This window comes from Macrobrachium nipponense, chromosome 6 (assembly GCF_015104395.2).
Source record: "Macrobrachium nipponense isolate FS-2020 chromosome 6, ASM1510439v2, whole genome shotgun sequence".
NCBI classification, from domain to species: Eukaryota; Metazoa; Arthropoda; class Malacostraca; order Decapoda; family Palaemonidae; genus Macrobrachium; species Macrobrachium nipponense.
Genome location: NC_061108.1, coordinates 115350630 through 115375891, shown reverse-complemented (window position 1 = coordinate 115375891; position 25262 = coordinate 115350630). Strand labels below are relative to the sequence as shown.

The following is a 25262-nucleotide window of genomic DNA, read 5'->3' as shown; positions in this document are numbered from 1 at the left end:
GTTCATGTTTTCTGCCATTTGTCCTCTGTCGTCACTTCCGGACATCGCCTTACTCGAAAGGTAAGGTTCCACATTTTACTACATACTTACATACATGTACGTACAATATTTCTTGTACCCTGTACACTAATACACTTTATTTACAGGTACAGTCATGGTTATGTTAGGTATTGAATGGTCCAAATTGTTGTATTTCATTGTTTATTGGTCAATTTACCTTTATTATAAAATTTACTGTGGTGTTTTTGTAGGGCTTGGAACAAATTAGGCAATTTATATGTAAAACGTAGTTCTAGATACGTAAAAATCAGGTTACGAAGGCCACTTCAGAACGGATTAATTTTTAAACCTGAGGCACTACTGTAACTATCATAAAAGATAAGAACTAAAACCAACAGCAACCCCTTGGTATATTTATGAGGAAATTTACAAAAAGATGTCTTGTGAGACGGACATGCAACACATCTTCCCTTGAAGTCAAAATCCCAACTAACTCTCTCATGAGCTGCCCAGTGGATTTTAACCAGTCTAAAAGTTGCCATTAAGTGAATTTATGGGCTATAGAACTAAAGGTACCTCTTTCCTGCCGATTCCCCCAAATCAATGGCACATAATATTGTCGCTAACCATAAGTCACTCCATCCGCTACCCAAAACCTATTATGTATTGCTACTAATGTGAGCATGTCCGTCCATTAAGGGTTAATGCAATATGACAAAAATAATTGCACTTAGAACTATAGACGTAAAGGCCAAAAAATGGACAATAGTAATTTTATCACCATACATATATGTAATAGAATACTGATGCAAAGACAGCAATATAAATCTAACAATGAATATATCATAAGTGAAAATATACAATTGTGCAGGTGAGAACACGTGTATATGGTAATTCCTCCATATTTGCATTTTACATATACTACAGCTAGTTGTCGACTTACGACCGCAATCGGTTACAACCAACGGTCGTAACACGATTTGGATGTAAGTCGGCCCATGTTAATTTACCATAAGAATATTATACTAGCCTAGCCTACACTAGGGTAATCAGTACTATCTTTCCATATAGGGTAGCCTAGCCTACATTACACAGTATACTTTATACATTAGTATACCTATATGGCATAGTAATTATTAATTTTAGCTAATTCTCTAGGTTCAATGGGTATTGGCTAATGATAATTCAGTACAAAGAGAAACTGAATAATATTAAAAAGTTAGTCTCACATATATAATGATGATATCATGGTATATTGTATACATACAAATACAGTAGCCTAGCGTACAGAATACTGTATACTAAATATATGATATAATTATTAAGCCTATTTTGGAGGTTCAAAATGGATTCTTACTATATCAGTAAAAAAAAAAAAAAAAAATTTTTTACATAAAACAGGAATCAGATTCAGACCAACATCGGCATAACTAAGCGATAATGTTTTGGTTTGGAAATCAGCTGATGGCGAATATGGGTTTATTTCGCCATATTTAACTTAATTTAGAGCGAATTGCCTTGCTTCTAGTTATCATAAAACATATAGATACTCTACTTATATGAGACAAGGTAATTTGTCATATATGTTTTTAAGTCGAAATATGAATTTAATAATAATAATAATAATAATAATAACGGCACAATCGCTCAGGGACCGGCGAATCAGTTTTACGGTCTTCTCGTCCAAAAACGAAAGTGATTACATTTAACAAATAAGGTATTTTTACGGCACAGTCTTCAGTTAACAGCGCCACTGTCTAATGAGTTCATACATTTGTAGAAATGCCGCTCAGACCATACGGGTTACGAAAATTATATTAACAAATTTTATGGAGAGTTATTACATAGGTATTAGGGTAAAATATATGCCTCTGACGCTGTTCTATGCTGAAAATATTGAGTTACATAAGTGCAAATTTAGCTATGGATGTGTCGATTTATAAATGTTCATGCTTTTATGTTTGAAATGTGTATGAAATGTATTACGTACAATGCATTTTTATTTCTGTACAGAAATATGATACGCTTTCGAAACTGACCATCAAACGTTATCAAATGCGATGTTTTTCATGTTCTTTCTTGTGAGCGCCGTCTGCCGCTCTTCCGAAATATTGAGTTAAAAAAAGTGAAAATTAGCGATCGATGTGACGATTTTATAAATGTTCATGCTTTTATGTTTAAAATGTGTGTGAAAATGTATTACATATAGGGTATTTCTTTATTTCTGTGCAGAAATATGATAAAAAGGCAGCTTTTGAAATTGCCCTTCAAGTTATCAAATGCGATGTTTTTTCATGTTCGTTCTTGTAAGCCGCCATCTGCCGCTCTTCCGAAAATATAGTTAAAAACAGTGCAAATTTAGCGATCAATGCGTCAATTTTTTAAATGTTTTTGCTTTTGTTTTAAATGTGTATGAAAATATATTACGTATAGGGTATTTTTATTTTTGTACATAGATATGATACAAATTAAGGCAGCCTTTGTAACTACGCTCCACGTTGTCAGGGGATGTTTTTCCATGTTCGTTCTTGTCCGCCACTGTTCCGAAAAATGCATGGTGTTATTTTATTAATGATGCATCTTTTCCATAAACCATCTGAAAAGTCATACATTACTTCACTGTATTCAATAATATTGTACGTATTCTCATATTACTGTATTATAAAATACTATGGCAAATCTAAGCCAGTATTCCGTAGAGCGGCCAATGTTGTGGTTTGAAATCAGCTGATGGCGTATCGCCATATTTAACGCAATTCTGAGGGAATTCTCTTCCTTCTTTTAGCATAAACGAATATCTAGATACGTACTTGCCTTATATGAGACAAGGTTATTTTCCTTATACGTGTTTTAAAATGGAAATATGAATTTGAATATGTCTCGTTGTTAATGTGAACTACTTTTTTTTTCGTTAACAGATCACGTTAGCGGCATGTTTATTACGTAAAAAAATTACGTGATTCCGTTTGCAATTCTTTTATATCCATCGTAATACGAACTTTACGTTATTTATCTTATATCGGCGTGAAACCAACTAAAATGTGTTCTCTCAAGCACAGTAGTTTTGATTAAAATGATTTTATCTCAATTTTATCTTCGATTGTGTTTGATGGCATACGTTTACTGGATTTATCCTTGTTGCCGATGTACGATAATAGTCATTAGCAGCTTGAACAGTTTTCTCAGCTTCAGTTATAACTAAGTTTAAAATTTAACGGTATATTTCCCCGACTGGTATTTGATCTATATTGATCTTTGATCTATAGCGAATAAAGTTATTACATTAAGATATCTCAGTTCTATTCTACATAACACCATTTATAACAACTACGGTAATAGTGTACTGTAGTACGATGATTGAAATACAAGGCAAACGGATTTTATCCAATTTGGTTGTACTTAAAAAAAAAAAAAGAAAAAAAAAATAGTTTCTCGTTCCGTTGTTCATGGCTGTCATACGTTCATGCAACGAGTATATGTTAAAATCCATACTTTCATCATTCTCTTTTGCTGTTATTGAACTTATGTAACTAGAAGATGGGATAAAGTTAGGCTATTGTAATTTGGTCTCTCATAAAATCGGACTATCGTAAGACGAATTATCATAACTTAATCACTACAGCTACCTGCACACGGAACCCCTGCCGCTAACCGAGGGCCACCTGTAATAATATCTTTTATTTCAGCCCAGGACCACATACATGGAATATACAAAACACAGACAGTAAAATACAATCTAGACACATGTCACATGATGAAAAAAATTAATAATTGGCACTTATCCACACAATTGCTGAGGTAGCATAAAAGATAGTTATCATAATACTGGTAATAACAGTAATGATATTGGTGAGAAAAAAATTGCATTAGTTATAACAGTTAGTGCACAGGTTATATAACTTAAATTTCAACTAGAGACCCTTAGGTGGTTACAATAGTCAGGTTCCAGAGGGCTAAATATGAAAATTGAAGGTAGAAAAACTTCAACTTGATAGTACTCACAGTAATAATGAAAAAGTAAAAATATCAGCAATAAAATAATAATACAGGCGGCCCGCGGTTAACGGCGCAATCACTCAACGGCGAATCGGTTTTACGGCGTCGTCAAAAATATTCATTAAAAAAATAAGGCATTTTAAAGGTATCTTTACGGCACAAATTTCAGTTAACAGAGCTGCTGTTTAACGAGTCCATACATTTGTAGAAATGCCGTTCAGACCATAAAGGTTATGCAAATTATATTAACAAATTTTATGGAGAGTTATTTACGTAGGTTTTATTAGGGTAAAATATATGCCTCTGACGCTGTTCTATGCCGAAAATATCGAGTTACATAAGTGCAAAAATTTAGCTATGGATGTGTCGATCTATAAATGTTCATGCTTTGTTTAAAATGTGTATGAAAATGTATTACGTGAAAGGCATTTTTTATTTCTGTACAGAAATATGATACAAAGGCAGCTTTTGAAACTGACCCTTCACGTTATCAAATACGATATTTTTTAATGTTCTTTCTTGTAAGCCGCCGCCTGCCGCTCTTCCGAGAATATAGATTTAAAAAAAGTGCAAATTAGCGATCGATGTGTCGATTTTATAAATGTTTATGCTTTTATGTTTAAAATGTGTATGAAAATGTATTACGAATAGGGTATTTTTATTTTAGGCAGCTTTTGAAACTCCCCTTCAAGTTATCAAACGTTGTTTTTTTACAAGTTCGTTCTTGTATGCCGCCGACTGCCGCTCTTCCGAAAATATCGAGTTACACAAGTGCAAATTTAGCTATGGATGTGTCGATTCATAAATGTTCATGCTTTTGTTTAAAATGTGTATGAAAATGTATTACGTGAAAGGCATTTTTATTTCTGTACAGAAATATGATACAAAGGCAGCTTTTGAAACTGCCCTTCACGTTATCAAATACGATATTTTTTCATGTTCTTTCTTGTAAGCCGCCGCCTGCCGCTCTTCCGAAAATATAATTTAAAAAAAGTGCAAATTAGCGATCGATGTCGATTTTATAAATGTTTATGCTTTTGATGTTTAAAATGTGTATGAAAATGTATTACGAATAGGGTATTTTTATTTCTGTGCAGAAAAATGATAAACAGGCGCTTTTTGAAACTCCCCTTCAAGTTATCAACTACGTTGTTTTTTTTCAAGTTCGTTCTTGAATGTCGCCGTCTGCAGCTCTTCCGAAAATATAGAGATAAAAAGAGTGCAAATTTAGCGATCGATGTGTCGATTTTTCAAATGTTTATGCTTTTATGTTTAAAATGTGTATGAAAATATATTACGTAAAGGTATTTTCATTTTTGTACAGAAATAAGATATAAATTAAGGCAGCCTTTGTAACTACGCTCTACGTTGTCAGGGGATGTTTTTTTCATGTTCGTTCTTGTCCATCAGTTCCGAAAAAATGCATTGTGTTATTTTATTAATTATGCATCTTTTCCATAAATCCTTTAAAAAAGTTATACATTATTTCACTGTATCCAAGAATATTGTATGTATTCTCATATTATTGTATTTTAAAATACTATGGCAAACGTAAGCCCGTATTCCGCGGAGCGGCCAATGTTGTGGTTTGAAATCAGCTGAGGAATACGAGTTTTGTTTCACCATAACGCAATTCTGAGCAAATGCTCTTGCTTCTAGTTAGCATAAACGAATATCTAGATAATTGACTTATATGAGACAAAGTTATTTTTCCTTATACAGCGTGTTTTTAGGTGGAAATATTTTTTGAATATGTCTCGTTGTGAATGTAACTACTATTTTTTTCGTTAACAGATTACGTTGGCGGCATGTTATTGGCGTAAAAATTACGTGATTCCGTTCGCATAATCTTTATATCATCGTAATACGAACTTTACGTTATTTATCTATATCGGCGTGAAACCAACAGTAAAATGTGTTCTTTCAAGCACAGTAGTTTTGATTAAATGATTTTATCCCAATTTTTTATCTACAGTTGTGTGTGATGGCAGACGTTTACTGCAGTTTTATCCTTGTTGCCAATGTACGATAATAGTCATTAGCAGCTTGAACAGTTTTCTCAGCTTCAGTTATAACTAGGTTTAAATTTAACGGTATATTTCCTGGTTGATCTTTAATCTATATTGATCTCTGATCTATAGCGAATAAAGTTATTACATAAGATATCTCAGTTCTATTCTATACATAACGCCATTTATAACAAATACGGCAATGTTGCACTGTAGTACGATGATCGAAATACAAGCCAAACAGATGTTATCCAGTTCGGTTGTACTTAGAAAGAAAAAAAAAAAGTCGTTTCTCGTTCGTTTGTTCATGGCTGTACACGTTCACGCAACGAGTATAACGTTAAAACCACTTTCATCATTCTCTTTTGCTGTTATTGAACTTATGTAACTAGAAGATGGATAAAATTAGGCCATTGTAATTTGATCTCTCATAAAATCGGACTATCGTAAGACTAATGATCATAACCTGAACACTACAGCTACCTGTACACTGTAAACTTTATTATATCTTTACAAAACTCTAGACACCCACATGTACTGTACAGTAAATTCTATAGTACTATACTGTATAAATATAATTTTACTTATTGCGCCGTTGTGGGATTACGGCGCCTTTGACTGGTCTAGAGTTTCGAAAGAAGGTGTGCGGCAGCCGTAGCTTTAAAATCGCTCAACGTCGAAAATCGCTTGGCGTCGGTGGCCAGGAACGGAACCCCTGCCGCTAACCGAGGGCCGCCTGTAATGACATCTTGCCAATACAGAGATTAAGTCCTTTTGGGGACAAAGGCCTCATTTTCCCATCTTTCCCACAATTTAGATCTTCTTGCTTCACTCCTTAGGATGCTTTGTATGAGCAAGTTGCTACTGTTTCTCACTCGGGTTTTCAGACTAGACATTGTTCGCCTTACAATGATTTTTAAATTGTCCAGGTGGTTTTCTATGAACATCTGTGTGGCGGAGTGGTAGTGAGGAGTGTTTGTGAAGCGTCTCAAAATGTCATTGTGCACAAAAATGACAATTTCTCGAAAATTGCATTTTTCCTAACTATACAACCTGAGGTCCTTTAACAATAGGAAGGTAACTAGCGGCAGCTGGGACGGTCGTAAGCTTCGAACAAGGGAGAACGGTAGGTTAACTGCTTGTCCGATCGTGCACGCGCCCGCGCGCCCGAGAGGTGAAGAATCACTTTTGCTTTAGGCCCATGCAAAAGTTGCAGAGTGAGGGGTGGCATGAGTGGGACTATATGTAAAGGACCTCAGGTTTGTATAGTTAGGAAAAATGCAATTTTTCGACAAATTGTCATTTGTTCCGATACGTAATACAAACCCTCGGTCCTTTAACAATAGGAAGACTCACTTCTTGGTGGGAGGAATCTGAGTCTTTTTGGTGAACAGACTGGTGTTCGTCCAACCCTGGAGTGCCTCCCTGGTCGTAAGAGCAAGGGAGGGATCCAAACCTCTGTCCGATTGATCGGGGTGTGCACCGCAGGATCAATGGTCAGACCTCTGGGCCAAGTACTAAGAGAGAGGCAAGCGTATCTCTTCGTACCAGCAAGCAAGAACTTGTTCCTGTTTGCAAGAGACAATCATAAAATGATGGATTGTCTCAAATTGGCATCCACTTCCTCCCCCTTGTTGGAGGAAGTGGTGGATATTTACTCCTATCCCTTACTGAAAAGGGATAGGATGGTGCTCTACTGAGTAGCTCACCTGCATCTCGTCCTTACCCAGCAGGGTGACGACCGTGTCCCTCTACCCAGAGGTAGAGGGAAGAAAAGGATGGGAAGAGGAGCCAGTTCACACTCTCATTCCTCATCCATTCTTACGGTCACACCAGGACTCGATGCTGTTCAGCCTGCGCGGGTGGGTCTGGTTAACTACACAACGTGTTGAGCAACCACCACGGTTCCCAAGGAAAGATCCAAGGAACTGTGGGCAATATCCTGAAGGTAGAAGAGGTGCATGCAGTCCGGTTGGACCAGGCGCCTGCCTTCATTACCTGCGCCACGGAGAAGTTCTTGCGGAACGCGAGAGAATGATGAAGAGGCGTCCACACTCATCCTGGGTGTCGAGTTTCTTCTGACAGCTCCGTCGCGCCTTCACAGGACAAAGCAGCACAGCCTTCGTATCGGAGGCTGTGAAGTCCATTAGGGAGGGTATTGTGAAGGACTCGAACCAATCGTCAGTTACCGAAGGGTTCTGAGTCTTTCGCTACGAAGATCGGTACGAAAATCGAGCGTCACAAATCCCCATCCCTTTGTGCTTGACTTCTCAAGAGAAGTCATGCAGTTACCTAAGACGAAAAGAAGGGAATAGTCGTATGACCTATCCCTCTTCTCAACTTTGGTTATGTACAGTACTCATAATGACAAGCTATTAAGACGAAGTAATGATTGCTCTGGAACAACCGAACTAAGTCCACAGCATAGTTCGTAATTGACTCGGGCGCTCTGACAGCTGCCGACTGACTGGTTCGGAATCAGTAGAGGCAAGTTGTCCAAGCATCCGGTAAGTCACGGTGACCTTCGCCCTTAAAAGAGTTATGCTGAGAAGACCAAACAAATAAAATATTTGTTTAGTCACCGATGCCGGATGGCGCGGCGATGATTCTCTTAATGCAGAAGCTCAAAAGGCGAAAGTCAATTGCCTTCAAAAGGACCGAGGTCCCTGATGGCAAGAAAATCTCATAGACGTTGAATCTCAGCTTAAGGAGAAACAACACTATGTGACGTTGAAGACGAAGGTAGGCAATGAATGCAACCTACGTCTTCCAGCTGAATCGAGAGAAGGAATCTCAAGATTTTAAACCTGTGCTTACAAATGACTGAAAACGCTAACCGCCATTCCATTGCTGTCCGTTGTGCAATGAAAGCGGGGCGTTCTTCAGTAATGAAACACAAGGGAGAGCCGGCTTTTGAAGAACTGCTTCTCATGGGCTGAACGTTGGAAGTAGAGCTGGCAGGTGTGGGAGTAGGTGATGTCTTTCAATACATCTGCTAATCCGTGAACAATGAACAATTGCACACCTCCGAATACAAGATATTTTGAGGACAAACTCAGATTCCGCAAAAATCATTCGCATTATCGAGATACGATGCAGCAAGAGACTATTACAGAATTCTGTTTTACCGTGCGGTAAACAGAAGATGAGAGTCGAATAGATATCTCTGTTTAAAATTCTCGCAATACCGAAGACGATGAATACTAGCGTCACAGCAGTAGATGGTCATTCATGTATGCGAGAATCCAGTTAATCAGAGACTTAAGTCCGTGATTGTTGGGCAGAGATACGGTTGGTATTCAATCAAAGCAGGTGAGAAAGACATAACCAACCGTGCATCTCAAAGCGGCAGCTGGTACTGAAATGCCTCGGGCAATTCAATACGCAGTAGCTGTCGCTGACTTGTCATCCTGAGTTGCCAAGTAATCCTTTCCACGAAGGAATGCGTTCGGCTAGAACCCACCGAGCATAAAAAGATATGCTCGAGCAATTATATTTATGCGAAACGAATTTCGGTAAATATAAAAGCTTAAATGGTGTTGTTGTGACAACACCATAAGTATATAAAATTGAAACTGGAAACTCCTGGGAGGTTGCAGGCAACCCCGAGTTGCAGTTCAATTAGAATACTTTTCGTCTAAGTCGCAATCCGTAGAATAACCAGGATATGCGCCTACCCCTCGGACCATTCAACTGCTTAGCAGAATCATGTCGCGAGGTTAATATACGTAGTATATTTGTAGGATTCTGAACAACGATCTCCATCCTAAATTCTTTCCTTCAAGAAAAACAAAAATAAGGATTGGAGATCGACCACCTTCGGTCTCTATCAAAGAGAGTGAAGAAGTCTTCCTCGAAGAAAGCTTCAATGGTGAACAGAATACTAAGACGATAGTTCAAGCCAACTGATATTCCCGTCCGTTCTTCTCTATTCCAGGTTGGTCGCCTATTGTGAGATAGTTTTTCTTTCAGCAGCAGTCTTCTTCCTAATGCTAGAAATTCCAGGAATTTCGAGCATAGGCGAGGTTCCCGATTATCGTGTAACATATCGGGGGATTCTCGCCTCGCTCACTTTGGACCGTGGTCTCGCCTAAGTGTTTGGAGATCGTAAGAAACTCTAACACTCTGAATGCGCTAGAAATTCCGTAGAAATCTAAGCAGTCTGCGAAACCCCCACCGAAGAATTCGTCAAACGATATCGGTGGTGGTCCTCTCGATTCCCGTAGAAATCGAGAAGGGGCAGGATCCCTCCTCAACGACCGGGGCTTACGTCAGGTAGGACCCGAAGTCCCCCCGGTAGCGCAGTCCCCAGCGTGGAATCCTACAGAGAAATCTCTGTAGGATCCCTCCCCTTTCCCTCGTAGCCGTAAGGAGAGAGGGAATGGGGAGGAAATTGGATACTCGCTCGCCTTCCCAGTGGAACTAGCAGTTGGAGAAGAGTAGGAGCAGCCATCGCCTTGCGGCGATGGCCATCTCAATAGTCTGGGAAAACGTATCGTCAGGAGAAAACTTTTCCCGAGGAGGGTTACGAACTCTCACTGTAGGTAAGGGTCTGCCGCCACTGTGAACGTCGTCTGGGTGGGGGCTGATCGACACCTGACAGGAGAGAGCCGATACCGTCCTCCGACTCATTCCAGTCCTCGTCGAGGTCGAAACCTCTCAGGAGGACCGAAGGAGTATTTAAATACGGTGTCCGAAGACACGTAGAAACGCCGCTGTCGCAGTAGAAGAGGTGGAAGTAGCTTGATCGACCGGCCAGAACTGAGAGAGCCTTCTTGTCCGGAGACGAGAGACTCTGGTTCAAGACAGAATCGGCAAGCTCCGATCGCGGCAAACCCACCGTCGGTTTGGGTTCCCTCTCGGGCCCCAAAACGACTCGAGCAGAGACATGGGCTCTGCTGGTGGGAGCGGCGATCCTTCCCCCAGGGTCGTTGTGCTGACGAATCAGTGCAATAACCTGGGCAAAGTTACTCTGAATCTCGGAAGTTACAGCGTCTTGAGGAGTAGGACCATCCAGTCCCTCCAACAAGAGCAGCTCCAAGACCCTCCTCCTTCAGAAGAAGGACCAGCAACAGATCCCTGACGGTTGCCTCCAATCACTTGCGCGTTCGTCCTGGCTGGTCCTAAGACCATACATGGCACGTGCGGCGTCGTGACGGGATCGTGAGCGGCGCATCTCTCACATCACTCCTATATACCTCGCTCTTCCTGGCGTATGCCGAGGAAGTTGAAGGTATCGGAGAGACAGAACTGACGCTACCTCCCCCCCCCTGCCCCCTGACAGTCACCTCCAATCACTTGCGCGTACGTCCTGGTTTGGTACTAAGACCAACGTGGCACGTGCGGCGTCGTGACGGGATCGTGAGCGGCGCACCTCTCACGATCACTCCTAGCTACCTCGCTCTTCCCGGTGTAGCCCGAGGAAGTGAAGGTAGTGGAGAGACAGACCTGACGCTCTCCACCCCCCCCCCCCTGGCAGGACCAGCGTACGTGGGGGGCTGCAGCCGATCACCAACCCGCGGTGGGGATCGATCTGCAGGCCTGGCCGTGCCGCTCACCTGTGCGAGCGGCTCGACTGAGCACGTCGACCCCGGTCCCGTGCATCAGACGAGCTGCTGCTGGTCCATCGTATCCGCCCGGTCCCTGTGGGAGCGGCGGTCAGGTGACCTGCAGAGCTCACTTTCGCGGTGAGACCGTGAGGCGTCCTGCGGCACGTCAAACCGCTGGTACCAGCCGAGGCTGGTTCTGTCGGTCGAGGGGACCTGGGGGACCTCTTCCCAGCATCAACCCGTGGCCGGTCAGAGACCGTCACGTCCACCCGAGGTACCGGCTGGTCGCTGCGAGAGCGGCCGCTGGCCTGGCGAGAGTCCCACCTGAGCGGCTCTCGACAGTCTTCTGCTCCGTGCCTCGTCATGACGCTGAGCGAACTCAGGCGTCTTAACTTTTGGCTGCACGGTCACCCGAAGGAGACCGTACACTCGGAACTTCTCGCGGACGAGAAAACGAGCCGGTTACCTGGCTTAGCAAGCAGAGCTGCCAAGACCAGGCGAGGGTGTACCAGCGGTAGCCAAAGCACGAAACCCTTGGTCCCCGTCCTCCCCGTCTTCTTCTCAGAAGGGGAGACGGGCCCCGTTCCCGAAGGAACAGGAGGACCAGCAGAAGAACACACCCCCGTCACACCGGAGTGTGACGAGGCCCTTCGAAAAGTTCCCGAAGGAGTCTTCTTAGGGGGAAAACCCGGTTACCAGCTGGTCGCTGCGAGAGCGGTCCGCTGGCCTGGCGAGAGTCACCTGAGCTGGTTCTCGCCAGCCTTCTGCTCCGTGCCGTGGTCTTGGCGCCGATTGAACTCTGGCGCCGAAACTTGGCTGCACGGTCTCCCGAGGGAGAGCGTGCACTCGGGATCTCCCGCGAACGAGAGACCGAGCCGGAACCTGGCGTAGCGGCATCGCCGCTAGCACCAGGCGAGGGAAGTACCAGAGCTAACCGATACTCCTATGGTCCCCGTCTATCTCTTCCTTACGGAAGGGGAGACGGGCCCCGCTCCCGAAGGAGCAGGAGAACCAGCAGAAGGACCCCCGTCCCACCGAGGTGGGACGGGCCCTTAGAAGTTCCCGAAGGAGACTTCTTAGGGGGAGAGGCAGCCTTCTTCTTCTTCGGCTTATGGGCCTTAGAAGTCGAAGGGGAAGAGGCAGCAGCAGACGAAGACGAAGATGACACCTTCCTCTTCTTCGTCAGCTCACGCAGGACAGTCGTCAGGTCCTCCATCCAGGCCGGAGTCGGGCCTATTGCCGAAGCAACACGGCCCGACTGCACCTGTCGGAAGGACCTGGGACTGGGGAAGACACACCATGGGCAGGACCAGCATGGACAGGCGCAGGAACCAGGAGCGACAGGAACAGCAACCAGCTCAGAGCGGCAGGAACAGCGGCAGCGGTAAACACAGAAGGGACAGCCAAGCCAGTCAGCGGGAACCACATCAGCGACAGGTACGGCAGGCCCAGCCATCGCCTCGTAGAATCATCGGCAGCCAGCGGGAACCTGGTACTGGCAGTCCGGTCTAGGGGCGAGCTGCTGGAACAGCGGAAGTCTGGGGCAGGCAACACGAAGAAAACACACGAAGAAAAACCCCTCCTCGGTACGGCAGCGACCGGCCCTAGAAGCGGCAGACGGCGTCACCGACACAGCCTGGGGAGTGTAGACCAGCGGGGGGAAGCAGCATAAGCGGCCGTGAAGGTTGTAGTGGAGACCACTCCAAGGTCACCGCCCCAGACCTCGCTAGACGCTGCAGCAGATCGTGGATGCTAGGCACGCCCTGCAGCCGCAGTGGCCCATACCTGTCCAAGGTCGTCTCCCACGGATGTAGCACCTGCGGTAGCACAGACAGATTAGTAAGAGGGGTTCCCTCACGCACGGGGGGGGGGGAGACATAGCCCACCACCCCGAACGCAAGGAAGACCCCAAATACAAAATACAACGAAGAAGCTGAGCGGGGGGCAGGAAGGAAGACGAAGAATCGGATACCAAGGGAGTCGCGGGAGAGCTTTCCGACGACTTCCTGGCCGACCTTCGCTTCCCCTACCCCCGCACAGCAGTGAAAAGTAATATGAAAATGAAACAGAATACTGCCCTTGCGATTCACTTCATAGAACTTAAAGGGGAAAAAATCAATTCCCGGGTAAGAACGGAAACTTGATCCAAATAATATGATGCTATCATAAAATATATATGAAAATGAACAGAATATACTGCACTTGCGATTTCACTTTCACAGAAAATAATCGTAAGGATCAATTCCCGGGTAAGAGCGAAATTGATCCAAATTAAATTATGCAAATAAATAAATGAAAATGAAAGAATACTGCATTGCGAAGCCACTTTCATTGCATTTTATCATACAAAATTAAAAGGCTCGTGCCGAGCGCAATCACGCTCTCGGTAACGAACGCACAGGGCAAAAATATAATGAAAAAAGTACTTACATTTTTCAATTACACACTTTCGCCCAAATACATGACTCGGCGCGCGTCGGCACCGAGACATAATTCAAGGGTTCAATTCATGAAAAGAGAGGAAATCGCCGCATCTACGGCGATAGCTCCATGTTGGTTCATAATTAAGTAATGAAAATGAAAACAGTGTACTTACAGTTTCATTTTCAAGTCAAACAAACCATTAGTAGAAAACACAATATAAACAAAGCATACGACGATGAAGCAGGGCAGAGAGCGATGACGAACAGTCCTTCACACCCGCGGCCGAAAGCAAAAGTGATTCTGGGCGCGCGGGCGCGCGCACGATCGGACAAGCAGTTAACTACCGTTCTTCCCCTTGTTCGAAGCTTACGACCGTCCCAGCTGCCGCTAGTTACCTTCCTATTGTTAAAGGACCGAGGGTTTGTATTACGTATCGGAACAAGTGATAATTCTCATGGTCACTAGGGTATAGATCGTCCAGAGGGAAACACCCATAGATACTGTAACAGTACAAGCAGAAGAGCAGCAGTTTCACGTCTCCGTGACAGAAGGCAAACCTCCTTGCAATCATGTTGCCAGTTGCACATAGTTTATGACGTCTCTATTCAATGGCTGCCGTATCTTTTAGGACATTGGTGATAATGTGACCCAAATACGGAAATTCGTGCACAAATTCCAGCCGATGGTTTCAGAGGAAAATTTGTGGTTCTGCAATATGCTTAAGGGATCTCGGGAGCAGCGACATGCACTGGGTCTTGGTTTCATTGTATTGTATATCAAATTCCTCTGCACACTAGTGGTAAGTGTCGATGAGTCGTTGGAGACCTTGCACTGATGGGAAATCAGAACCATATCGTCAGCGTAACAGAGGCTGTTTATAATTGTTTCACTGACAGTGCATCCGATTGGGAGTGAGTTCAGTTTGACATTCAAGGCATCTGTGTATGTATTAAACAAGTATGAAGAGAGAATGCCCCCTTCCCGAAGCCCGTTTAGGGAACCGAAGGTGTACGATAATACATTACCCCATTTGACACAGAATTGCTGAGTGGAGAACCAGCAAAGTAAAATGCCAATTAGAAATAAGGGTGTGCCTCTTTTATGCAGCTTCAGGTAGTTTACTCTTGTCAAATGCTTTTCTCACATTCACAAAACAAAGGAAAACAGGAGAAGCTGATGATAGGTAGTAGTTCAGCAATTCTTTCAGTATGTAGATGCAGGTGTCTGTTGAGTGGTTTGCTTTAAATCCGAACTGGTTGTCAGTGGTGTGTAGAAAGGGGAGAAGTCTCCCTAGAAGAACCTACTCAAATATCTTCAATGCGACTGTTGTAATTGCAATCGCCCGGTAGTTGCCAGGGTCAGCTGCATCCTTTAGCTTGTTTTTGATTAATGGCATCAAGTCAACTAAGAGTAGGGTGTCTGGAAGAAACTGGTCAATTATGCATGCATTGAATACAGCAGTTAGCAAAATGTAAATTATCGGATAGCAGAATTTGAAAGCCTCTGCGGGAAGACTATCACAGCTGGGCAATTTATTATTAGGTAGGATGTTTATGGCATCGCTGATGTTACCTGACGTAATACGGTCTGAAAAATGAAATTGAATGTTGTCAGTAAGGAGGTTATCTACATCCCTACGGGAATCTTGATCATTTATATAATCAGGATATTGTTGAAGTGATCGCCCCACATACTTGTGATAGCTTCATCTCTGACTGCTTCCCCTACTCTCTGTCATAGCTTTTTAGTTTTGGGATTTAAGGACTATATCTTTCCAAAGACGAGGATAATCACCAGATGCTAAGTTTCTTAGACGTGCATCGGCTCTTAGTTTTTTTCCTTTACTCTGCAGCGCTTAACAGCAAGTTTGAAATGCGCTCTCGCCTGCCTCATTTGTAATGCAGGGTGTCCTTCCCTCGGACTACCATTTTTTGCTCCACAGTAAAAACATTTTTCGTATGTATACAGATCTTTAACCAAGTCATTCCATCCAGGTATATTACGAGAATTACCTTGACAAAACCTATAGGGAGCCCTGCCCGAAGCAAGCATAGCGGAAATTATATTCGAATAAAATTCAATCAGATCCCTCCTGTGGTGGTCCTGTGGTGGTCATTTCTACAATTTGTGTTAGTGCAAAGGCATCTGCCAGTTGAACTATTGATCACAACTTGGGTTTTGTGGTCACCCTAAAATATCTGGTTTTCTGTTGGTTTTTAAAATCCCAGTTTACGCTGGTGTTGCGGTCAGTTAGGGGTTCATGGTAGGGAGGGATAGGGTACTGAATGACACCTGTAATGGGATGTGATTGTAGCCCATTGCAAGATCATAAAGAATATTGCAGGTCATAACAGATCATGAAGTTGGGTGGAGATGTGATGCAATGGTCCAGCCAGGAGGTTGTAATTGTGTCCGCTCTATTATGCACATATGAATAGGAGAGGGGGGGAAGGAGCATTTAATATGTCTTGTGAACTAAATTATTTTTTTCATTAACCCTCTTACGACGGAGCCCTAAAAATCAAAACGTCTCCGTATCCGCCGGCCTGGTTTGGAGTGAGCGCGGAAGTGGAAAAAATAATTTTTCAAAAAATTACAGCGAGCGTACTTTTGAAGATTAAGAGTTCATTTTTGGCTCCTTTTTTTGTCATTGCCTGAAGTTTAGAATGCAACCATCAGAAATGAAAAATAATATCATTATCATATGTAAATAATGCGATATATGGTAGCGAAAAAAAAAAAAATTCATACATAATTGTATTCAAATCACGCTGTGCAGAAAACGGTCAAAGCTAACCAGTTACTTTTTTGTTTTTTTGCGTTGTATTGTACACTAAATTGCGATCATTTTGATATATAATACATTGTAAAACAATAAAAGCAACACCGGAAAAATATTATCACAAAATGATGTACGAATTCGTAACGAGCGGACGTAAAAAAATGTTTTATTTTCAAAAATTTCACCGTAATTCTAAATAATGTTTCTAGAGACTTCCAATTTGTTTCAAAAAATTAAGACAAACATGATTGAATATTACGATACTGTAAGAGTTTTAGATTAGAATTGCAGATTTCGACCATTTCGGACGAGTTAAATTTGACCGAATGTCGAAATTTTTAATATATATATTTTTTTATATGGACATATTTCGAAGATGAAAAAAGCTACAACCTTCAATTATTTTTTTATTGTATTTTCATGAATTTGCACACATTTTGATATATGAAACTCTATAAAAGGCTAATATGAAAAAGGAGCAAATATTAGGATAATGCCATGTACGTATTTCGGAGACTTGAGGCCGCGAATCGGAGCGCGCGGATTGTGAAGGTAAATATATTTTTCAAAAATTCACCATAAATCACAATATTGTTTTAGACTTCAAATTTGTTTCAAAATGAAGAAAAATGACAGAATATTACTAGGCCGTAAGAGTTTTAGCTTACAATTGAGTTTTTCAACTATTTCGGTAGAGTCAAATTTGACCGAACGTGGTTTTTTTTCTATTTATCGTGATTTATATGCAAATATTTCAAAAAAAAAAAAGAGAAAAGCTACAACCTTCAATCATTTTTAGTTGTATTCTACATGAAATTACGCACATTTTCATATATAAAACTTTATGTCACAGCTAATTTTAAATGGTGCAAACATTTCGACAATCGCACAAAAAAATTCTGATTTTTTCGAAAGTTACCGCGCGAACGTAATGTTTTTTTTTTCATAAATTCACCATAAATCGAAATATTGTGCTAGAGACTTCCAAGTCGTTGCAAAATGAAGGCAAATGATTGAATATTATAGAATATAAGAGTTTTAGCTACAATTGCGTTTCTCGACCATTCGGTACAGTCAAAGTTGACCGAAAGTTGAAATTTTTGCACTTAACGTTATTTATATGAAATATTTCAAAAACTGATAAAAGCTACAATCATGAGTATTTTTTAGTTGTATTGTGCATGAAATTGCGCACATTTTCATATATAATACTTCATGTAAAGGATAATTTAAAATGGTGCAATAATTATGTCAAAGTGACGAAATAATTTCCGAGATGTGTCACTGATACTTTTAGTGCGATAAGAAAGAAATTCGCGCTTGCGCGCCTGCGTAGCGATTGTAAACAAAACAACGCCTTGATCCGTGAACTCCCAGCATCCCCCAAGGCGCGTGATACAAAAGTTTTCGGCTGGTAGGCCTATAAGTATTTTTCCGCGAATTTTTAATTTTTAAAAAAACTTTTTGAGCCGACGTATGATACGTCCAATCGGCATACGGGAGACATTTTGACTCGACGTTTAATACGTCCAATCGGCGTAAGAGGGTTAACAGACTGCGTTGTGGGCATATTTGTGTAAAAATATTATGTGATTCTGTTCATTTTTTCAACCTTGATTTCATCGTAGTATGAGCGCTTTACAGTTATGATACTTATCTTTTATCAGTGTGAAAACAACAGCAAAATGTGTTCTTTCAAGACCTCAAGTTTTGATTAAAATTATTCTCTCTCCATTTTATCTACGGCGGTGTGTGGATGGTATAAGTTTACTGGAGTTATATCATTGTTGCTGATCCACGATAATAGTCTCTTAGCCAGCTTTGCAAAACGTGCAGCCGTGTGTGTGGAGAGGCAGGAGCTGGCGAAAAAACTGTAATATGTTCAGCTGGCAATACTCTCTCTTGCTTACATTGCCGTTTTAATTGTGGGTGTCGTAAAGTCAATCAGTGGTAACTTGCATAGGTTGTAAGTCGACAACTAGCTGTATCACAATACCCTGGTCTTAGAAATGAGGATAGAAAATTAGGTAGATAGTGCAAAAAGGATAACTGTATGCAAAGCATTAAAATGCACATATGAACATAAAATGACATTAGTAATGTAGGCTGGAACCGGAGGAACACAGTAAATAATCCTACTTCTTCCTATGGCTATTTTACAAAATAGCCCTGTGGAAATACAAGGGAGATGAAACCTGAGCAAATTGCTAAGATTGTATGATCGAAGTGCAAGCTCCTGTATATAGCTTGATCCATCTTATGCTTTGGTCTTGATACTGAAGACCAAATGAAAAAGGTTTGTTGAATACAAGCCGGAAGACAATAACTGAGGGGGTCAGAAGTAGGCAGCAACAGGCCTCCCCCTCTCCCCTCTACCAAATTAATCTTCTCACAGGGAAGAATATCGTTGCACATATGTAACGCAGGAAAGATTGTGCAAATTTTATTTATAAAAATAAAAGAGCTTTACTTATGAGGGAACATAAGTAACCACATGGATGCCCAAGTCCCTCATACTGGCATTGGTCAAGTTTCCTATCCAAAATGAGAGAAAAACAAGACCAAATGTTACAAAATACCCACAAGAGGTACACAGCATAAAAAGAATCCAATGCAGATACACAGAAACGAGAGTAGCAAGTTACCCATCCACTCAATGACCACACAGGGAGACAGAGAAGCATGTCTGCACTGCTTGACAGCTGGAGACAAGTGACTAGTGTCAGTAGGTGAGTGAGATGCATTAATTCACTCACCTACCCTTTACTAATAGTTAACATCTTTGTTACCAACTACATCAACTGTCTCAGCTCATACTGAAAGATATTTTCTATTATAAAAGGCAATGGTTTGTAGTATTTCCATAGGAACAAATATATTTGTCTGAAACATCTGGTACTGACTAATATTCAAATCAAGAACTAAATTTAATAAAAGGCTGCCTTTCAGTAAAGTATCACACTACAGTAGTATTTACATTTACATATACGCTAGTAATTTCAATTATTTATCGACTTGCCAAGTCAAATCTGTAGAGATATATTGTAGAGATATATTATGGCTGCTATCATGAGCTACCAAAATGCCATATGTGATTTCTAGATCTTATGTGGACCACGATGGCCCCTTCCATTAAATTCCGGGCTTGGGTATCCAGCTGTTATGGCCAGCTTCACAAACAGGAGTTCATCATGGCGATACAGAATAGTAATGAGTTACATGTCTCCAATATTTACACCCTTTGGTTTGGTGTACCTATTAACTTTTGGTTTCTATCATGAAGTGAAGACTTGAAAAATTCATCCATCATCAAAAGTCTACTTCAACTGCTACACACATTAACCTACCTCATAATCTTTTGTAATGTCAGGAAAAGAGGGCACCAAGAACAGGGTCACTGTTTTTGTTGTAGATCCTACGGGTAATCCCCACATAATCAAGAACTTCTAAGGCATGAATAAAGGAAGATAGAGCAACTGCTGCTGCCTGAAAAGTAAGTAATACTAATTAATAAGAACAAAATTATGAATTTGTTGAAAAATTGGCAAAATTAGATAAAAAGCAAACCTGCAAAGCCTACAAAATTCAGCTGTTAATGGTGAACATTTCTAAAAGATCTTTAATAACATAACATTTAAGACAAAAACATAACATTTAAGACAAAAATGACATTTTTATAATAAAACTAGTTTTAAACATATATACTTACTCAGTAATTACATGATCAGTTATGTAGAATAATAATAAGGATGAGTTTTTCCAGAAATCTGTCTTATAGAATAGACTTTCTTGGGCTGGTTCTCATTAATTAACCTAGATGACCGTAGAGAGAGAGAGAGAGAGAGAGAGAGAGAGAGAGAGAGAGAGAGAGAGAGCGAGAGAGAGAGAGAGAGAGAGAGAGAGAGAGATAGAGGAGAGAGAGATAGAGAGAGATATACCATGTTTTATTTAAAAGGACTTTATTTGAAAAAAACCTGTTTTGATTTAGGAAAATTATAATAAATCTTCTTTGCTTTCAACAAAAATATTTTTCATTATTGAATTATGAAAATGTGCCTTTGTTGGGTCCATTTGGGCATTCAATAAGTAAATGTTGTACAGTCATGGGAATTTGACATCTATTACTTTTCATTGAGTCAGTTTGAGCTTTCTTTTTGTGAAGATGACTTCCATCACACAGTTTTTATAGTTTGGAGCTTATTTGTGGTTGTTATTAAGGACCATTCTGTTTGCCAATCTTGGTATATCAATGGTTTGACAGATGTTATCCAGTCTGATACTGGGGCATGTGTAAATGTTGGAGGGATAGTGCAGGCTAATTTAACAGCTTTGGAATGTAACATATTTTTATTGCTAATCCTGATTGGAGTTGATGATGAATTTTTATTTGGATTTCTTGTAAAAGTTGGTTTACAGGTTTGTACCGATTTATAGCATCTATGGCACTATCTTTCGAATATGCAGAAGCTCCCACAGCAATATTATTTTTTGGAGCTATGTATAGATACCATGAATTGATCTCCTTTTCTTCGAATATGCTCCAAGGTATGTTGGCGATATATTTCTATATTAGTCATTTGTCTTTCAAGTAGTTAGGATAGGGAGGTACATATTTTTATTCACTTTAAAAGTCCAAGGTGTGGGAGTTCTATTGGTGGACGAAAAATTGGCGTTATGTGAGCTCATTAATTATATAACTCTTTTTAGGAAAGAACTACTAGTACTATGAACTTCTATTCCTGGATTATAATTTCAAAAGCAGGCAGCTGCAGGAAATTAGCATACTTGTAATGAAAGACCTCTGCATATTATTATTAAATTGCAGTGATGTTTTAAGGACAACACTCGTCTCTATTAGAAGTGAGCTTGTTGGGGATGATCAGAATGCTCTTGTGCACAATCGCATTCCTTCATGATGCAAAGCATCGAGAGTTTTTACAGCAGATTCTGAGACTGATGAGTATATTGGACAGCAGCAATCTATTATAGATAAAACTGTTGCTTTACACAATTAAAAAATATCTTGCTCTGCTCTTGCTTTACATAATTAAAAAATATCTTGCTTTGCTCCCCAATTAGAGTATGATAATTTCCTTATTATGGCAAGGGCTTTGATGTATTTGATGTAAGTTTTCCAATTTAAAAAACACTACTCCTAGATATTTAATATTTGTACAGAATTGGATTTCAGTGTTATAAAGGTGAAGTTTGATTTTGTTTTGTTTTTTAGCCATCTTTTGTCTTTATAGAAGATGATAGCTTTTGTTTTATTAGTTGAAAAATAGAAGATGCTTAAGCTTTTGTTTTTTATCACTTGAAAATTTAATTCAACTGAATTGTCCAGCTCCATGTATTTGTAATAGCAGTATTAATTAAACCCTTACACGCCAAGCCTCTATTTACAAAAGTGTCTCTCGTCTGTGGGCGGTGTTGTTTGGGAGTTAGTGCCAAAGCAGAAAAAGTGTTTTTTTCAAAAAATCACAGCATGCTTTGTTTTTAAGATTAAGAGTCCATTTTTGGCTCCTTTTTTTGTCATTGCCTGAAGTTTAGTATGCAACCATCAGAAATTAATAAAATATCATTATCATACATAAATATTGGAATGCAAGAGTGAAAAAAAAAAAAAAAAAAATTAAAATATAATTGTATACAAATCGCGCTCTGAGCAAAACTATTAAAACTAATGAGTTATTTTTTTGTTTCGTTGTATTGTAAATTAAATTGCAATGATTTTGGTATATAACAAATTGTAAAATGATCAAAGCAACACAGAAAAAATATTTTCACAAAATGATGCATGAATTCGTAACGCGCGGACATAAAAACAAGTTTTTTTCTAAGATTCACCATGAATCAAAATATTGTGCTAGAAACTTCCTGTTTGTTGCAAAATGAAGGTAATTGATTGAATATTACTAGACTGTAAGTGTCTTGGCTTACAATTGCAGTTTTCCACCAATTCGGTCGAGTTAAAGTTGACCAAAGGTCAAATTTTTTCTATTTATCATGATTTATATGAAAATATTTCAAAACTGATAAAAGCTACAACCATGAGTTATTTTTAGTTGTATTCTACATGATATTGTGCACAATTTCATGTATAACACTTTATGTACGACCTAATAGAAAATGGTGCAAAAATTATGACAAGGTGACTAAAGAAATTCTGAGATTTTCAGCAGTTACCGCGTGCGGAGGGAAGAAAGTTTTTTTTTTTTCAAAATTCATCATAAATTGAAATATTGTGCTAGTGACTTACCGTTTGTTGCAAAATGAAAGTAAATGATTGAATGTTACTAGAATGTAAGGGTTTCAGCAAAGTCACTCGCAAAAGTTCTGCAAAACACGAATGCATCAAGAAATCGCTCTCTGACAATGCGTCACTGATGCTTTGGTAGTGCGAGAAGAAAGAAATTCACACATGCGCGGCTGGGTAACGCTTGTAAACAAAACAACAGTGTGATCCGTGAACTCCCAACATCCCTCAAAGAGCGTGATTTAAAATCTTTCGCAAACTAGGCCTATAACTATTTTTTAGCGAATATTGAAAAACTTTTTGTAGTCGATATACCGTACGTCCACTTGGCACCAGACAGACAATTTTAGTCGACGTACAATACGTCCAGTCAGCGTTTAAGGTTAAGAACTCTCTAAGCATGTTTCAAATTGCTACTTGTATAGTACATAGCAAGTCATCAACATACAAACTTTTTTTGACTCAACTCGGTAAATTTATAGTAATATCACGATTGCTAAAGCAAATAATGTACAGCTTAAGACACCTACCTTGAGGGATTCCCTCTTCAAGTTTATAGGTTTCCAAGTACGAATTTTCTACTCTTACTTGAAAGGTTCTGTTTGTTAAAAATTCTTAATATAAATACTATTGGTAAGTGGCCACTTAACCCTTAAACACCGATTGGACGTAATAAACGTTGACAAAAATTGTCTGTTGGGTGCCGAATTGACGTACGAAACGTCGACTCAAAAAAAGTTTTTTAAAAATTTGCGGAAAAATAGTTATGGGCCTACTTGGCAAAAACTTTTGAATCACGCACCTTGAGGGATGCTGGGAGTTCACGGATCAAGCTGTTGTTTTGTTTACAATAGTTACCAGGCACGCAAGCGCGAATTTCTTTCTTCTTGCACTAAAAAGCATCAGCAACACATAACAGAAAATTATTTCGTCACTTTGACATAATTTTTGCACCATTTTGTTTATATTAGCCGTTACATAGAGTTTAAATATGAAAATGTGCGCAATTTCATTTAAAATATAACAAAAAACAAACCCATGGTTGTAGCTTTTAACAGTTTTGAAATATTTTTCATATAAATAACGATAAGTGCCAAATTCCAACCTTGGTCAAACTTTGACTCGACCGAAATAAATGGTCGAAAACCGCAATCCTTGTAAGCAAAAACTCTTACATTGTAGTAATACTCAATCATTTACCTTCATTTTGCAACAAATTGGAAGTCTCTAGCACAAAATTTTGATATGGTGAATTTTTAGAAAAAAACCTTTTTCCTACGTCCACGTGGTAACTGCCGAAAAAATCAGAAATTTTTTTTGTCCGATTGTCGTAATGTTTGAAGTTTATATTTAGCCGTTACATAAAGTTTTACATATGAAAATGGGGTGGGCAATTTTATGTAAAATACAATGAAAAACAACCCATGGTTGTAGCTTTAATCAGTTTTGTTTAAATTTTTTCATATCTATAACGATAAGTGCCAAAAATATCAACCTTCGGTCAACTCTGACTCAACCGAATGTTTGAAAAACGCAATTGTAAGCTAAAACTCTTACATTCTAGTAATATTCAATCATTACCTTTATTTTTTCAACAAATTGGAAGTCTCTAGACAATATTCCGATTAATAGTGAATTTATGAAAAAAAAAATTCCTTATGACGTGGGGTAACTTCAGAAAAAATCAGAAATTTTTTGTCCGATTGTCGTAATGTTTGCACCGTTTTATATTAGCCGTTACATAAAGTTTTATATATGAAAATCTGCGCAATTTCATGTAGAATACAAAAAAAAAAAAAACAAAAAAAAAACCAACCCATGGTTGTAGCTTTTATCAGTTTTGAAATATTATATACATAATGATGTGCCAAAATTTCAACCTTGGTCAACTTTGACTAGACCGAAATGGTAAAAAAAACGCAATTGTAAGCTAAAACGATTACATTCTAGTAATATTCATCATTTACCTTTATTTGCAACAAATTGGAAGTCTCTAGCACAATATTTTGATTTATGGTGAATTTATAAAAAAAAAAAACAAAAAAAAAAAAACTTTTTTTTCTTACGTCTGCGTGGTAACACTTCCGAAAAAATCAGACATTTCTTTGTTCCGATTGTCGTAATGTTTGCACCATTTTATATTAACCATTACATAAAGTTTTATATATGAAAATCTGCACAATTTCATGTAGAATACAACAAAACACACCCATGGTTTGTAGCTTTTATCCGTTTTGAAATATTTT

General features: G+C 39.7%; 1 protein-coding gene across 1 annotated transcript in view; it reads right to left on the bottom strand.

The window, feature by feature from the left end:
• LOC135216612 (X-ray repair cross-complementing protein 5-like) overlaps nt 1-25262 on the bottom strand; it is a 243632-nt gene that overhangs the window by 43311 nt on the left and 175059 nt on the right. Inside the window, 2 exon segments of the mRNA XM_064251992.1 lie at nt 20108-20134; nt 20136-20246. Of these exon segments, the coding sequence (XP_064108062.1) occupies nt 20108-20134; nt 20136-20246 (138 nt within the window).